Here is an 18,525-nt window from a genome sequence, read left to right as displayed (position 1 = left end):
TTCTAAGTTCTAGGGGACTAATGACCTCAGCAGTTGAGTCCCATAGTGCTCAGAGCCATTTCAACCACTTTTTTTTTATTATGTTAATCGACTCTTTCCTTTTGTATTGCTTCCTTGATAGCACTGTGACAATATAAAATGAAAATTACATTCGATCCCTCAGACAGTACTGGTACTGGGACAAGAGCGCTTACAATTTGCGAAGTTTATATGGCACGAGCAGTTTTCAGCGTGAATCACATCATAATAAGTAAATTAGAATGTTATGCCTCAGACGTAGCAGCAAAACAGATAATGTTTTTTAACAGGGAATACAGCATGTCGCTACGTTCATCCAATACATTAAACAATCAACAATCATTCGTGGTGTCTCCCAAGGTTGTATAATAGGCCCATTGCTCTTTCTTGTGCATATTAGAGGGTTGTAAGACAAGGTGCTATGTATATTTTGTTTACAGATAAATATTGAGATAAACAGCAAGTAAAATTCAGTTTTAAAGAGATTATGATGATGGCGTTTAGTCTGTGGGGCGCTCAACTGCGCAGTCATCGGCGCCCGTACAAAGTCCCAATTAGTTTTTCACAGTCTAATTTTTACTTAGTCCAATCTAGTCACTATCACGAATGATGATGATGAAATGATGAGGGCAAGTCAAACACCTAGTTTTAAAAAGAGCTACTAACGCAAATCTATAGGACCTTGTTAAATGATTATAGGATATTCAGCGTAATTAAACTTTAAAAATTTCATTACGCACGGTGCTGAACATGGCAGATGCATCAAATAAAAGAATGTGGGTTGACAGCGTTAAATTATCGAGATTACAGATTGATGAGTTCAGCTGGGAGTAGCATTTAAGAGAGCTGCTAAATCACACAAACAACTCAGTACTTGTAATGTAGACGTTATGTAGGTAAGTGATCTAAAATTTAAAAAGCTAGCACACTTTACCTATTTTTATTCCATAATGGCTTGTATGTCGCATTTTAGGGTAACTTTGCTAGTCAATTTAAAGTTTTTCGAATTAATTTTAATGTGGATTCAAAACCGGTCTGCTCAACTTGTTCAAGGAACTGAGTACACTAACCACAGATTCTCAGAGTATTTATTACTTCATGAAATTTTTTATGTATATTTCTCTTTTTTCAACTAATAGTTCATTTCACGATTTCTACTCTTGGAATAAGAACAATTTGCATAAAAGCTTAAAGCCACTAAATCTCTTCCAGAACGGAAGGAAATTGTACATAGTCAGTAATTTCATTCTAGCACGCAGCTCAAAGATTATTTTATGTAACTAAATAAAGTAGACGACGGTGGTAGGCAGCAACTGACATGTAGGCACCAACTGACCACGTCACACATCTTCTGTGCAGCACTTTCTGGCAACGCGTCTCATATCACCTCTCTATTCCGTTATCCTTGAAGTGTCCAAAAGCGCTGTCCAGGTGCCAAAACCGAACCCTTACCCGCTGAAATATCGCTGACGTGAACGGTCATATCTCGAAACTCATCAGACAGCCATTTGTTTCTTGCTATCAGTGAGGTTTTCGAAAACATTATAGCACTATCTCCACTTCTATCAGTTTGATGCGCTTACCAAACAGGTAAATAGCTGCAATTTTGCACGACTGCCCAGAAGTTCGATGATTCTTGTAGCATTCACCACCAAGGGGTCATATACAGACCACGAAACACACAACGGCGGAACACTCTCTCTCAAGAAGGTGTTAGGACTGGAATTCTTCTAATTATTATAAATTATATAGCTGTGGTATGCAGTCAACATAAATGCTAACTTTATATACGCGACGTACACTTTCGTTTGAACATCCGATTATCGTCACAGAGACAATGCAAAAGTAGTGTGTTAAGCCAAATGTCTCTTACTTGTGTTAAAAATACACATATCTGGAACTCAATTGCACTAAGTCGCAAGCACAAACGCCCTAGGAATCCCAGTCAGCCATCATTCTAAATAAAACAGAAATCTAGCTTTCTCAATGTACTAACACCCAAAATAGCCACTGAAAACAGCTTTCGCACAAGCGAAGGAATATCCCTCCGTTCACTATTAGAAGAACGTAAAGAACTGTTGTATAATGGCATGAGAAAGGAATTGGCAGAACTCCTGTTAATAGCACCGTTTTTACAGTACAGTATTGTTCAAGAAATTGTATCTACAAGTGGAGGCCAGGACGTTGGGATCACAGATTTACTTCAAACTTTGTACACCTTAACAGGCCATTAAAACAACGTGATGTGCAAGTAGTAAAGTACACTACTCTGGCAATGCCGAGAAAATCGTGAGCGACGTTTTACGCGTCAATTCTGTGGCTGCTATATCTGTGAGTAGGCATCGCACGTTAGCGTTCATGGTGGTCAGATGGCTATTGTTCGAACTTCCTAAGACAAACTTGTCTGAGGTAACGCTTTGACTCTCGCTCATACTACTACATCTACATCTAGATCATACTCCGCAAGCCACCTAATGGTGTGTGGCGGAGGGTACTTTCGGTACCACTATCTGATCCCTCCAACCCTGTTCCACTCGCGAATAGTGCGTGGGAAGAATGACTGTCGGTAAGCCTCTGTATTGGCTCTAATTTCTCGAATTTTCTCCTCGTGGTCAATACGCGAGATGTATGTGGGGGAAAGTAATATGCTGTTCGACTCCTCCTGAAAAGTTCTGTCCCTAAATTTCAATAGTAAATCTGTCCGTGGTGCACAACGCCTTTCTTGTAACGTCTGCCAGTGGAATTTGTTTAGCATCTCTATATCGCTCTCTCGCCAGCTAAACGATCCTGTGGCGAAACGTGCCGCTCTTCGTTGGATCTTCTCCATCTCCTCTATCAGGCCTACCACATAGGGATCCCAGGTAGATGAATAATACTCAAGAATCGGGCGAACAAGCGCCTTATAAGCCACTTCTTTCGTGGATGAGTTACATTTCCTTAAGATTCTTCCGATGAATTTGAGTCTGGTGTTTGCGTTACCCACTATCTGTTTTGTATGGTCATTCCACTTAAGGTCGCTCTGGATAGTTACGTCTAGATATTTTACGGCAAACGCTGTCTCCAGCTGTTTGTCTTCAATAGAGTAGCTATACAGTAGTGGATTTGTTTTCCTGTGTATGCCCAATATGTTACATTTACTTACGTTCAGGGTCAACTGCCAGAGGCTGCACTATTCATCAATTCTCTGCAGGTCGTTCTGAAAAGTCTTACTATCTCCTGGCGTTGCTACTTTGGTATAACCAACTGCATCATCTGCGAATAACCTTAAGAGCATCCGACGCTTTCTGCGGGATCATTTATATACATTGTGAACAGCAGTAGTCCTATCACACTTCCCTGTGGTACTCCGGATATTACTTTTACATCTGCCGATTTAGTTCCGTTAAGAGCGACGTGTTGAGTTCTGTCCGCAAGAAAGTCTTGAATCCAATCGCAGGTCTACTCCGATACACCGTGAGCTCGTATTTTTTTTTTTTTTCATTAAAGGGCAGTGCGGGACGGTGTCAAGTGCCTTACTGAAATCAAGGAACACGGCCTCAGCCTGAGCGCCGTTGTCCACTGCGCTGTGGATCTCATGGAGGAACAGAGCGAGGATATCTGTTTGCGAAATCCATGTTGATTTTTATGGAGGAGATGTTCATTTTCCAAGAACGTCATAATTCTTGAGCATAAAACATGTTCCATAATTCTACAACAGATTGGCGTCAACGATAATTGTATGGATCTGTCTTACGGTCTTTCTTAAAAACGGGAATGACCTGCGCTTTTTTCCAGTCGTTAGGTACGTTTCGTTGCTCAAGCGATCTACGATAAATTACTGCTAGAAAGGGGAGTAAGTTCTTTCGGATAATCATTATAGAATCTTATAGGTATCTCATCTGGTCCTGAAGCCTTTCCACTACTAAGCGATTGTAGCTGCTTTCAATTCCGGGATCGGTTATCTCAATCTCTGCCATTTCGACGTTCACACGATGATTGAAAGGAGGGACAGTGTTACGATCTTCCGCGGTGAAACAACTTCGGAAGACCGAATTCAGTATTTCGGTCTTCTCTCTGTTTTCTTCCGTTTCGGTGCCGGTGTGGTCGCTGAGAGAATGAATAGATGATTTTGACCCACTTACTGATTTTACATACGACCAAAATCTCTTACGGTTTTTACTCAGGTCGGTTGACAACCTCTTACTTTCGATATCGTTGCACGCTTCTCTCATTGCTCTCCTTACGCTCATTTTCGCTTCGTTCAGCTTTTGGTTGTCAGCTAGGTTTTTACTTCTCTTGAATCTGAGATGAAGTGCTTTTTGTTTACGTAATGCTTTTCTAACACGGCTATTAAACCATGGTGGATCATTCCCACACTATAAAACCTTACTCGGAACTTACTTGTATAGGGCATATTGAGCGATGCATTTGAATTTTTTCCATTTGTTCTCCACTTGTTCGTCCTCATCACCGAATATTAGATGCTGACTGCTGCGATATTCTGAAATTTTTATCCTGTCACCCTTGCTGATCAAATATATCTCCCTACCTTTCTAAACATTCCTTGTAGGAACCGTCGTCACAGATGCTGTCAAAGCCTTATGATCACTGATACCTTCCTCTACGTTAACTGATTCGATAAATTCAGGTCTGTTTCTTGCCAGGAGGTCTAAGACGTTACGCTCACGAGTTGGTTCTCTATCTGCTCATGGTAATTTTCGGACAAGGCATCCAGAAGAATGCCACACGATTCCCTATGGCATAACACTCCCAATCTATACCTGGCAAGTTGAAGTCACCGCTATTACAACGGCATTATCGGGAAAATTACTAATGATATTCTACAAGCTCTGTCTGAAGCGCTCTACAACTACAGATCCTGACCCAGGTGGTCTATAAAAGCATCCGATCACCATTTTTGACCGTTCTTTGATACTCAATTTCACCCAGATTAATTCACATTCGGAATCCGTGATAACCCCGCTAGATTTTATCGAATTTTTTACTGCAATAAATACGCCGCCACCATTGGCGACAAACCTATCCTTATGATAAACATTCCAGTCTGAACGTAGGATTTCGTTGTCATTGACGTCTGACTTCAACCAGTTTTATGTTCCCAATACTATTTATGCGTTATAACCTTCAATAAGCGATACTAATTCTGGGACCATTCCTTGGATGCTCCTGCAGTTTACTAAAATCATTTTAATCTTTTCTATCTCTGATCTGCGAGGACCAAGATTCTCTGAAGTCACTGTGGCTGATTTAATAGGCAAATAGTGTTTGCTCCCAAGGAAGAGATCCTCTAACCTAAAAAAGCCCCATGTGCACGCCACACGTACTCCGCTACCCTAGCAGCCGCTTCCTGCGTGTAGAGGACACCTGAACTATTAAGGGGAACCCTACAGTTCTGCACCCGATAGCGGAGGTTGAGAAATTCGCATCCGTTACCGTCGCAGAGTCGTCTGAGCCTTTGGTTTAGACCTTCCACTCTGCTCCATACCAGAGGACCGCTATCAATCATGAGTACAATGCTACAAATAGACTGCTTAGCCTGCACCCCGCGTGTGTTGCTAGTTGCCTTCACCAAATCAGCCAGCCGCCGAAAGGAGCCGAAGATGGTCTCAGAACCCAAGCGGCAGGCGTCATCGTGCCGACATGTGCCACTATACGCAGCCGATTGCGCCCAGTGCGCTCGATAGCCGCCGGCAGCGCCTCCTCCACATCACGGGTGAGACCTCCCGGCAAATATACCGAATGCACACTGGAATTCTTTCTCGCCTTGCCTGCTATCTCCCTGAGGGGCTCCATCACCCACCTAACATTGGAGCTCCCAATGACTAGCCTACCCACCCTCTGTACTTGTCCGGACTGGGCAGGAAAATCGACCGCTGGCCCAACAGGAGAGGCATCCCGTGCTGGCTCAGTTATCGTCAACACTGGGAAGCACCTCGTACCTGTTGCTAAGACGTAGGGAGCCAGCCGCACGGCCTGCCTCCTCTTTCGCCTTCCGCCCAGTGACACGCGAACCCACCACTGTCTGCCACTCACTCTGGAAGCCGCAGTGGCGTCCGGGCCACCAGGGGATGCCAGTGACACCAAAGGTGTTGCAGGTCTCGTCGTTGGCGCCCCGACGTCACCTCTACTTCGAGCATTAGCTGGAAGCTTGTCGACGGTCGCCAACGCAGCTTCCAGCTGTTTACAGACAGTAGCCAACTCTCCTTGTGTCCGCTCATAACAAGCACAGACCTTATCCATATCGTACTGTGTATAAAGTAGATATGAGGTCTGAAATGGCGCTACTGATTTTGAAAATATACCAAAGGAGAATAAAGTAACACTAAAAGTTTGTGTGCAGATTTCTCAATGAACTCTGAGACCGCAAGCTAATGAACAGAAATAAATTTCTCTACACGGAAACTTTACACTAGGAAGCCACCCTACACAAGGATATTCACAAGACTTACGCAAGAACAAAATCTACGATTAATTTTCTAACCACTAGTCTACACAGTAAAATACACACGTTCAGTTCACTTTGCAGAACCACGTGAACAAAAAACAAAGACAATGGTTTGTGGGGCAGTAACATTCCTGAAATGGATTGACGTATTCAGAGTCCCAACCTCAATCCTATCTGAAACCTCTGAGATGTGCATCGACTTCTTCTGGGGCCCAGCGACCATCATCACTTTCTCCGATTTCCACTCTTGAGGAAGAATAAGGTCCCAGCGCCCATCATCAGTTTCTCCGATTTCCACTCTTGAGGAAGAATAACCATCCATTCACCCACAGACATTTAGACAAATCATTGAAAGAGTCCCAACCACAGTCCCTGTCGTCATATTATTATCCACTGATAGGTGTCCGGATATTTTTCATCAGATAATGCATATTTTCATACATATTCAGTAAGGTCTGAGACATGCAAAACACGAAATATGCTACTTGTATTAATGTACGTATCACCGACATAAAGACACGCCTTTAGTTTTTCGCTGAGCAGAAACTGTAACATGAACCATTTTTGTTGTCAACTTACGACTGCAGAACCGAAGCTTTCGAAGAACGTGGCGAAACCTTCACTAAGCCAAAGCACGGACCACCAGTTGGGGCTGACCAGGTCGCCGAACCACTGATGAGACACCTCGTGCTGGATGACGGTCAGCACCTGTTCCTTAGCCGCCTCCGAGGTGTAGTTGTCCAGGGCCAGCAGGTACTCCTGTCTGTACAAATAATTTAATGGCTTTCAAGGCACCGCTGAGGCAAACGTAAAGTATGTGTGCTTGAAAACAGGATGCTTAGGTACTAGGCATTTTTCATAGCCACATCACATACTGCGTACTGCTATGGGGCAGCACCTCTCAAGCAAAAAGAGTGTTGAAATGGCAGAAGGCAGGGAAATGTATAGCAGATCTTTAATAAACCGTGTGTCCTGTAGAACACTTTTCAAGAAAGTGAGTGTAACAACGACAGTCCCATCACTGTTCACTCTACACAAAATAATATCAGGAGAGCTGCATATAAAGGCAATCATTTCGTTATTATAGTTCATATACAAAGAAATGGTTGACAAAGACGCATCATTGCTGTGTATAGCTTATTAAAAGTCTTCGGGAATGTTGTGTATAATTGGCTTGCAATGATTATGAAAAAACACCTGACGTTTTAACTTCTACCAGTCATTGAAAATAAAAAAATATCGATCAAAGACTGAAATGCCATATTTTTATTTAATGAACGATTGCGGAATTTCCATTAAGACAATCATGTCTAGTTTTAGTTAACTTCTAGTCTTTGTTGTGTTTGTACACATATCAGTATCTTTTAATTTATCTCTATCTCTAATATTTTATAATATTATGGTTCAAATGGCTCTAAGCACTATGGGACTTAACTGCTGAGGTCATCAGTCCCCTAGAACTAAGAACTACTTAAACCTAACTAACCTAAGGACATCACACACATCCATGCCCGAGGCAGGATTCGAACCTGCGACCGTAGTGGTCGCGCGGTTCCAGACTGTAGCGCCAAGAACCGCTCGGCTACTCCGCCGGCTACAATATTATGATGTGTTTTGTTGTGTATTATTACTTTTTACTGTCACAACATGAATAACATGTCACATGCTCGATCATGGCAAAAAAAAAAATTTCAATTTTTTAAAAAAATTCTAACTTCGAGGCATGTGCAGTTGGACTGCTGTGGTAACACGTCGGTCGCTCATAGTTAAAAGCATACGAACAATAGCTTCACAAAATATGTAGTTCGCAGTAGAATCACAGTTACCTGTCTGAAGCTTGTCTCACTGAAGATAGCTCACTGCTTCCAACTAGAACTAAATAAGAATGACAGAACCGTTTCTCAACTAATCTGCGCAAGTAACTGAGTGATCTGTAAAGCTGAAAACGTAGTTTCACAAAATTTGTTCATAATCATATTACCACCACCATCAGTAAATAAAGATTCATTCAGTTCAAAAGCCGGCCGGGGTGGCCGAGCGGTTCTAGGCGCTACAGTCTGGAACCGCGCGACCGCTACGGTCGCAGGTTCGCATCCTGCCTCGGACATGGATGTGTGAGCTGTCCTTAGATTAGTTAGGTTTAAGTAGTTCTAAGCTCTAGGGGACTGATGACCTTAGAAGTTAAGTCCCATAGTGCTCAGAGCCATTTGAACCATTTTGATTTCAGTTCAAAAATTCGAATCACACAGATGACTTGTTGCCCATGACGGCAACACGTAGGTGTAAGTTATATTTTCGTGAAATGCACGAGCTAGTCAAAAAATTTTGATTCGCTATCAAAATTAAATGAACTGATAATCCTCTAGTACTCTTGAAAGAGGACAACGCAATATCACCGGGTGTTTGGCCCTCGTCAATTCTACACCCCTGTTTTTCTTTTGATAGCGAAAGTAATTTTACTGGAAAGTTTGCGGGCGGTAGCTATTACCATTAGACAGAGGGTGACTGATGAGTACAGAGTAATGGGGACTGGTATCAAATATGTTTTTGCGTCAGTGTCTCTACATCAATCTCAAATAACAAAATTTATTTATAAGATGAAACTTCGACAGCTGGCTCATTGCAGTGGTAAAACTTACACGTACAACTGAAATTAATTTATGTGGCAGCAAAAATTAAACTACTTTAAACGTTAATTATAATTAATTTACAAGTTAACAAAACTTAAACTGCTCAACTCAAACGAATACCGAAGATAGGAAACAGGATTAATCCGCTGTACTACAGGCGCATATCGCTAAAGTCGATTTGCTGTGAGACTTTAGAATACATACTGTGCTCGAATGTTATGGGTTACCTCGAAAAGAATGATTTATTGACAAATAGCCAACACGGGTTCAGAAAACATCGTTCTTGTGAAACTCAAATAGCTCTTTTTTCTCACAGAGTAATGAATGCAATCGAGAAGGGATGTCAAATTGATGCCGTGTTCTTAGATTTCCAAAAGGCTTTTGACACTGTTCCTCCCAAGCGACTTCTAATCAAATTGCGTACCTATGAAGTATTGCCTCAGTTGTGTGACTGGAATCGTGATTTCCTGTCAGAAAGGTTGCAATTCGTAGTAAGTCATAGAATAAAACAGTAATATCGGGCGTTCCCCAAGGAAGTGTTGTAGGTCCTCTGCTGTCGCTGTTCCTGATATACATAAACGGCTTAGCAGACAATATGAGAAGCCCTCTTAGATTGTTTGCAGATGATGCTGTCTTTTAACGTCTTATAAAGTCATCAGATGATCAAAACAAATTGCAAAACGATTTAGACAAAACATCTGTGTGGTGCGAAGAGTGGCAATAGACGCTAAATAATTAAAAGTGCGAAGTCATTCACATGAGTACTAAAACTAATTCGCTAAATTTCGGTTACAGGATAAAACACACAAATCTAAAGGATTTAAATTTAACTAAATACTCAGGGATTACGTCTATGAGTAACTTAAATTGGAGCCAACACACAGATAATGTAGTGAAGAAAGCAAACCAAAGACTGTGATTTATTGATAGTAAACAGACTGTTTACACTTCGCTTGTACGCCCTCTTCTCTGGTATTGCTGTGCGGTGTGGGACCCGCATCAGATAGGATGGACGGAGGACATCGAGAAAGTTCAAAGTGCAGCTAGTTTGATATTGTCGCGAAATAGGGCCGAGAGTGGCACGGACATTGTACGCGAATTGGGGTGGTAATCATTAAAACAAAGGCGTTTTTCTTAGCGGCAGGATCTTCTCATGAAATTCGAATCACCAGCTATGTCCTCAGAGGATGATAATATTTTGTTGACGACACTTACACACAGAGGAAAGATCATCATCATAAAAACAGAGATACCAGAGCAAGCACGGAAAGACTTAAGTGTTCGTTCTTTCAGCACGCTGTTCGAGAGTGGAACGGTAGAGAAATGACTAGAAAGTGATTCCATGAACCCTCTGCCAGGCACTTCATTGTAGATTGCAGAATAATAATGTAAATGAGACTTAAATTTACGACTTTATTTTATTTGTTTCTATACATTTAGCAGAAGTTAATCAAAACGAATAAACCATACACGATATTCCAGTAAGTTCTTTAAATTTCAGGTGATGACAAGAAAATTGAATGTAAGGGATTTTGGAAAACAATCAAGGTCGACTTCTGGATGGTAGGTGGTTATGTGCCAAGCTAGGAAAATCAAAGGCGGCGGTTCGGTCACTGCTCGTCGTAGGGTTTTTGTCTACGACTTATCAATCGTTTAAATTCTGTAGCTCTTTGATAATGTGAAAAATATCGCTTTGCACGGTGGTTCGGAGTCCAGGTCGAACTGTAGGTCCCCTAACACTGGCTGGACAAGTCACTTCAAAGGGCTGAGAAAGGTGAAGGCACCTCCAACAGAGCTAAACCTAGTAAAGTACTGTGGTGATCAAACCAACTAACCCGCCGTTATAGGTGTCACTGAATGTATCTACGTGAAATCTATTTTTTTCAGATCTTCAGCGTTAATGAACGTCACATCATCCCATAACTTCTAATCAGCACTTGCCACATGATCCTTTCCTCACCGATTCTGTGGCGTATCTCATTTCTCGCCTTATCAGTCCATTTAATTTACAAGTATGTCTCAAGCTAATCCCGATTTTTTATACTAACAGACTTCTTTTAAGGAGGAATGGTCTGTTTGGCAGTGCTATTTAGTCTATTTCTTTGCCCTCCTCCTCAACTGCCAAGTGTTATTTCGTCTCCAAGGTTGCAGAATTCTTTTACCGGGTCTATTGCATGGTCCCCACTTAAGATTTTAAGTTTGTGAATAACGTAATTTATGCTGTTCCTCAATACTTTCGTCTTTCTTTAATACACCGTTAATCCATATTCTGTGTTCAGTTCATTCCATGAAATAGATTCTGCAATTTTTACCCGCTATTATAGAGGACAGCAATGTCATTTGCTAACATTATCACTGATATATTTTCACTCCGAATTTCAATCACACTTCTGAAACTTTCTTTTATTTACTTCATTGCTTCTTCGTTAAAGAAGTTGAAGAACAGATCAGAGAGACTGCATCCTCGCCTTATTATCTTTGTCAAACCCAGCATTCCCCTTTTGGCCTTCCATTCTTATTGATACCTCTTGGCTCTCGTACATGTTTTATTGTTTATATTACCTGTCTTTACCTACAATTTATACCTATTTCTATGTGAATTTCGAGCATCTTGCAGCATTTGACGTTCGATTGCTTTTTCCGTCAGCTAATTCTGTGAATGTGTCTTGTCATCATCAAGGGCAACGTCAGAACTGCCTCTTTCGTAGCTTTACCATTGATAAAGCTACACTGATGTTCATGAAACAGATTTTCGGTTTCTTTCATTCTTTTCTATATCATTATACCCAGCAACCCGGATGCAAGAGAAGTGAAGCTGATTATGCGATAGTTCTCGCGCTTATCTGCCCTAGCTGTCTCTAGAAAAGTGTGGATGGTATTCTTCCGTAAGTCCGATGCAATGTCATCTGTATCACAATTTCAACACACTAACTTGAATAATTTTTTGGTTGCACCTTCACGGATTATTTAAGAAATTCCGAAGGTATTTTATCTACGCTTTCTGCATTATTTAATCATAATTTTTACACATCTCTCACTGTAACACTGGATTCTTTGTGCTCTTTATCTCAAGACCCATTTCATATTGTATTATCAGACAGTTCTTCGTCTCTGTAGACGTCCTTAGTGTATTGGTTCCACATATCTGTTCTCTCCTCTCGGTTTAAGAGTGGTATTCCTCTTGCACTCTTAATGTTGATGCGTTAGCTTTTACGTTCCCAGACGCTGTTTTGTCCTTTCTATGTGCTGAAACTGTCCATCCAAAGACCGTTTTCATTTTGATTTCTTCACGTTTTTCCTGTAGCCAGTTTTCTTTTGCATCTCCGGCCTTCGCTTAACGATCAAGATTAGGTGGTTTGCGCAGAGTTGTCAGTGCTAACAAACAGACAGCACTGCATGTAATAACGGCAGAGCACAAATGGGATGTACGACAAACGTATCCGTTTGGGCAGAGCACCGAAATTTTGCTTTAATGGGTTATGGCAGCAGATGACCGACGCAAATGCCTTTGTTAACAGCTCGACGTCGCCTTCAGCGCCTCTCCTGAGATCATGGCGGAATCGGTTGGGCCCTAGACGACGGAAAACCGTGCCTTGTCAGATGATTGCCAATTTCAGTTGGTAAGAGATGAGTATCGTGCAGAACCCACAAGGCCACCGGACCTTAGTTGACAACAAGACACTGTGAAAGCTGGTGTTAGATCCATAGTGGTATGGGCTATGTTTACATGGAATGGTCTGGGTCCTCTGGTCCAACTGAACCGATCACCGACTGGAAAATGTTATTTTGGCAGCTATTCGTGGACTTCATGTTCCCAAACAAATGAATTTGTATGGATGACAATGCAGCGTGTTACCAGGCCACAGTCGATGGCGATTTGTTTGAAGAACATTCTGGACAATTCGAGCGAATGATTTAGCCATCCAGATCACCCGACATGAATCCCATTGAACATTTATGGGATGTAATCGTTAGGTCAGTTAGTTCAAAAAATCCTGCAGCGCCAGCACTTTCGCAATTATGGATGGCTACAGAGGCAGCAAGGCTCAATATTTCTGCAGGGGCTTCCAGCGGCTTGTTGCATCCACGCCACGTCCAGTTGTTGCACTACGACGGACAGAGGGGGGGGGGGGGGGGGGGTCGGACGTGATATCAGGAGATTGTCACCTCTGTATATATTGCAGTTGTGCTCTCTTTTTCTAGACTTTTTTTCGTATTTCCTTCTTTCGTCAATGAATGGAAGTGTTTCTTTTGTTGACGAAAGTTTCTTCACAGTTTCTTTTATCTGCATTTGTATGTCGAACTTTTGTGATTATCCTTCCTAGTGACGCCCATTCCTCCTAAACTTACTATCGTGGTATTCAATTTAGCATGTACATCCGCAGAGAACTTCGAACGCTCGTTACCATTTCTCAATACTGTAGTTGTACGTTGATTGTCCCTGATTGTTCAAATTTCAGCCCACTCTTCTCCGTTATTAAACTGCGATCTAAGTCTATACTTGCTTTTGTGTACGCCTTACAATCCATTATATGCCCTACGTCTCCCAGTTTTTTCGAAGTATATCTCCTCCTTTTGTGGTTTTTGAACAATGTATTTACTACTACCAGCTGAAATTTATTAGCGTGACTAATAATAATATACCTAAAGAAAGTTTATCTCGTGAGAGCTATTTCTGCAAATGATGACATAGGTGTAGTTGTTGATAATGATGATGACTGTCAGCTGAACAAAATCTCGATGTCGTAAGACATTTGCTTCATTTAATTTTCATTTTATTTTCTAGATGGTATAGTAAGTCTGCTTGAACAGGCTAGACAGTCGGACTGCGAGTCCGCCATAGCCACTATTGAACCTTGAATGCGAAAGAGAGAGAGAAAATCTTGGACTAAGAAAGCACATATATTCCATATTTTCAGATAATATTATAGTTTTAGGAACTTAATATCTAAATATGTCTTTCTTCAATGTCATTGCACTGCCTTTATGTGGATGTTGGAAATTCAAGCTGTTGGAGAGAATTATACTGCATACCAAATATACGGCACTGTATACCACGTGTATGGTTTCCTCGTTTTCAGTGCAGATGAAACCGAATGCTCGAGCAGACAGTAAGAATAGAAAATTTTGTTGATGAACCCTCTAGATACGAATTGGTCGTCTAAAGAATGTGTCAGTCCCACTAGTTACAATTATTTATTCGAATATTCGGTTGTTTTCTGAATAGGAAATAAACATAATGGCAAACACTAATCACGCGCTGTCGAGTGACTTTGCAACCAACTCTTGGATATATCGTTTGTAGAGTGTAACTCATATTTTACGCCATCTTGGGATGCACGGGTAAAGTAACCGCACTGACGGGCTACTTTAAAAGTTTGACTCACTGCTGTCACGAACAAAGAGAGCAATCCAGCTGCAAAAATGGGTGACCTCCGGCTCCCGGAAATGGTGAGATTTGTGGATTGTTTATGAGCCTCTGTGGTGAATATGTGACGCGAGTGGAGTCATGACACCATTGTGAATCTCCACGTGTTACCGGTGTGCGGCAGAAAAGTGGTGTACGACAGAGCTTGAATACGAAGCGATCATCAGAGAGCACATTCGGCCATATTATAATCATTGTCTTCCCTGCAAAAATATGCCTTGTCATATGTCTAAAAGCGTCAGAAAATTATTCGAAAAACTCGGCTGAAAGTTCAAAAGCACTCCTTATCTTAACCCAATTGAAAATCGAAGGAACCGATTCGACCGTCGTGTTCTCGTCGACAAGGAACTTCCGCCACACTCCCTTTATCTGTTGTGGGACTCTCCGGTTGAATCCAGAGAGGCACGGCGGAGACACATCTGTTCTTCTCGTTCACCTTGAGCTCGGTTATCTGTTGTGTTGAGCGATGTAGTTGTGCATATCTACTGACCACTGCACGTGATGATGGACTGCTTGAACGACCGACTCCTGCAGACTAGTGTCGTTGGATCATAACCTAAACTTATGTAGTACACACATCAAACAAGTTTTTTATCACCTCGGCTCCGGGAGTTCCGGAACCTGTACAGAAAATTGGAATAAAGATCAACATAAACATCATTTCCACCCTTTTTATTGCTCATGGAAACCACACATTGAATCTTGTACCCCCATACAACGACACCTTCAGAGGTGGTAGTCCAGATTGCAGTACACACTGGTACCTCTAATGCCCAGTAACACGTCCTCTTGCATTGATGCATGCCTGTATTCGTCGTGGCATACTATCCACAAGTTCATCAAGGCACTGTTGGTCCAGATTGTCCCACTCCTCAACGGTGATTCGGTGTAGATCCCTCAGAGTGGTTGGTGGGTCACGTCGTCCATAAACAGCCCTTTTCAATCTATTCCAGGCATGTTCGATAGTGTTCATGTCTGGAGAACATGCTGGCCACTCTAGTCGTTATCCTGAAGGAAATCTTTCACAAGACGTGCACGATGGGGTGCGAATTGTCGTCCATGAAGGCGAATGCCGCGCCAAAATGCTGCCGATATGGTTGCGCTAGCGCTCGGAGGATGAACATTCACGTATCGTACCGCCGTTACGGCGCCTTCCATGACCACCAGTGGCGTACGTCGGCTCCACATAATGCCACCCCAAAACAGCCGGGAACCTCCACCTTGCTGCACTCGCTAGGCAGTGTGTTTAAGGCGTTCAGCCTGACCGGTTTGACTCTAAACACGTCTCCAACGAATGTCTGGTTGAAGGCATATGCGACACTCATTGGCAAAGAGAACGTGATGCTAATCCTGAGCGGTCCATTTGGCATGTTGTTGGGCCCATCTGTACCGCGCTGCATGGTGTCGTGGTTGCAAAGATGGACCCCGCCATGGACGTCCGGAGTGAAGTTGCGCGTCATGCAGCCTACTGCGCAGAGTTTGAGTCGTAACACGACGTCCTGTGGCTGCAGAAAAGCGTTATTGAACATGGCGGCACTGCTGTCAGGCTTCCTTCGAGCCATAATCCGTAGGTAGCGGCCATCCAGTGCAGTAGTAGCCCTTGGGCGGCCTGAGCGAGGCATGTCATCGACAGTTCCTGTCTCTCTGTATCTTCTCCGTGCCCGAACAATATCGCTTTGGTTCACTCCGAGACGACTGGACACTTCCCTTGTTGAGAGCCCTTCCCGGCACCAAGTATCAATGCGGACGGGATCGAACTGCGGTATTGACCGTCTAGGGATGGTTGAACCACAGACAACACGAACCGTGTGCCTCCTTTCTGGTGGAATGACTGGAACTGATCGGCTGTCGGACCCCCTCATTCTAATAGGCGCTGATCATGCATGGTTGTTTACGTATTTGGACGGGTTTAGAACATCTCTGAACAGTCAAAGGGTCTGTGCCTGTGATACAATATCCACAGTCAACGTCTATCTTCAGGAGTTCTGGGAACCGGGATGATGCAAATCTTTTTTTATGTGTGTATTTCAACGTAGAGTACGAAAGTGCGTGAAGTATGTTTTTGATAATAGGATAACTCTGCTTATAATTTCCTGAGTTGTTAGATGTCGATGGATAGAAGTGCGTTAATACAATATATTCACCTGAATTTCTCTGTTATGAGTTCGCGCCGTATTATGTTAATATTGATTGGAAGACAGCAGTACAGATTGCTCTTGATGGCTTCATAGGTTTTTTTGGAGGATTACTTATTAAGCTGCTTCCGTCCCACATTTGTATAAAGTCGACTGCATCTTTTTGACATCACATGTCAGAATCAATACACTGTTTCACGCAGCGGAGTGTCAGTCTGCAGAAAACTAGATGTAAGCAAATGAGATATAAGATAATAAATAGTACTGAATGTATTACTCCAGCCTCATCAAAACATTTATAATTTCAAGCACAATCAGCATGGATTTTTTAAAACATAACTCGCGGTATCTTAGTATAGAAAACAACAGATCAATGAAATTATTATAAATAGTGACTCAGAACCAAAATAACTCTTTTTTAATTTTAATTTATATTATAAAATAGAGTTAAGCTTGCAATTATGTTACTTAGAATGTCTCTCGACTAAGAGGTAACGTCGTATTTTCATCAGTAGACAAATCTCAGACAGTTGAACAACTGGAATGTGATTCATGTGGTACAGACGTGCGACAACTGCCATCATCTCTTAAAGAAATTGGTTTATTTATTTACCCAGTTTTCAGCTCAGAAATCTGATGATGGCCTTGTAAGTCGAAATCTGGTTAACTCAGTAAACTAATGTGTAGAGCATAAGCAATACAGCGCTTTTTATGTATTATAATGCTGTTCTACCAAGAACCGACAGAAGAATCAGTTAACATAAAGAAATGGGTCATTATTATGAAGTTGTCGACTTTTTTGTCACTCATTTTCATCAGATAAGAGACGAGCTGTAGTATAGCGTGCCAATGTTCGTTTATAAATTGGAATAAACAGCTAATATCTGCAACATGCTAGGCTTTGTTATTCATTCAGTCACCAACCGTCGAACCCTACCACTTTGTCAAGAGTGTAGACAAGAAAAGACAAAAAGACAAATATTAGCCAAATAGTATGCAGATGAACATTCTTGTACCTGTGGCATCTTCCAAATTTAGTTTGCCATCTTCATGAGGAACGACACAGCACGCTGCAGACAGCAGCTACTCTACATTGCAATGAGGTGACAGAAGTCGCGGAATACTTCCCAATATCGTGTCAAATATCTTTTTGTCCGGTGTAATGCAGCAACTCTACGTGGCATGGGCTCAGCAAGTCGTTGGAAGTCCCATGCAGAAATATTGAGGCACGATGCCTCTACAGCCGTCCGTAATTTCAAAGGTGTTGTCGCTACAGGGCTTTGTACACGAACTGACGTAACGGTTATGTCCCACAAACGTTCGACTGGGCTTATGTCGGGCAATCTGGATGGCTAAATCATTCGCTCGATTTGTCCACAATGTTCCTCAAACAAATCGCGAACAATTGTGGCCCAGTGACATGGTGCATTTTTCATCCATAAAAATTCCTTCATTGTTTGGGAACTTGAAGTACATAAATAGCTGCAAATGGTCTCCAAGTAACCGATCATAACCATTTCAAATCAATCATCGGTTCAGTTGAGCCAGAGGACGCAGTCCATTGCATGTAAGTCCACACCATTATGGAGCCACCACCAGCTCGCACAGTGCCTTGTTGACAACTTGCCCCACGACTTTGTGGGGTCTGCGCCACAGTCGAACCCTACCATCAGTTTTTACCAATTGAAATCGGGACTCATCTGAACAGGCCACAGTTTTCCAGTTGTCTGGGGTCCAACCGATATGGTCACGAGCCCAAGAGAGGCGATGCAGGCGATGTCGTGCTGTTAGCAAGGGCACATGCGTCGGTTGTCTGCAGCCCATTAACGCCAAATTTCGCGGCACTGTTCTAACGGCTACATACGTCGT

General features: G+C 42.3%; 1 protein-coding gene across 1 annotated transcript in view; it reads right to left on the bottom strand.

The window, feature by feature from the left end:
* LOC126474602 (aminopeptidase N-like) overlaps window positions 1-18,525 on the bottom strand; it is a 179,752-nt gene that overhangs the window by 116,784 nt on the left and 44,443 nt on the right. The window contains exon 6 of the mRNA XM_050102078.1: window positions 7,043-7,226. Coding sequence (XP_049958035.1) covers window positions 7,043-7,226 — 184 coding nt within the window. The remainder of the gene's footprint in view (window positions 1-7,042; window positions 7,227-18,525) is intronic.

Source organism: Schistocerca serialis, chromosome 4, assembly GCF_023864345.2.
Source record: "Schistocerca serialis cubense isolate TAMUIC-IGC-003099 chromosome 4, iqSchSeri2.2, whole genome shotgun sequence".
In the NCBI taxonomy this organism is placed as follows: domain Eukaryota; kingdom Metazoa; phylum Arthropoda; class Insecta; order Orthoptera; family Acrididae; genus Schistocerca; species Schistocerca serialis.
The sequence above is the reverse complement of the archived record's forward strand: the minus strand, read 5'-3'. Positions and strand labels throughout refer to the sequence as shown.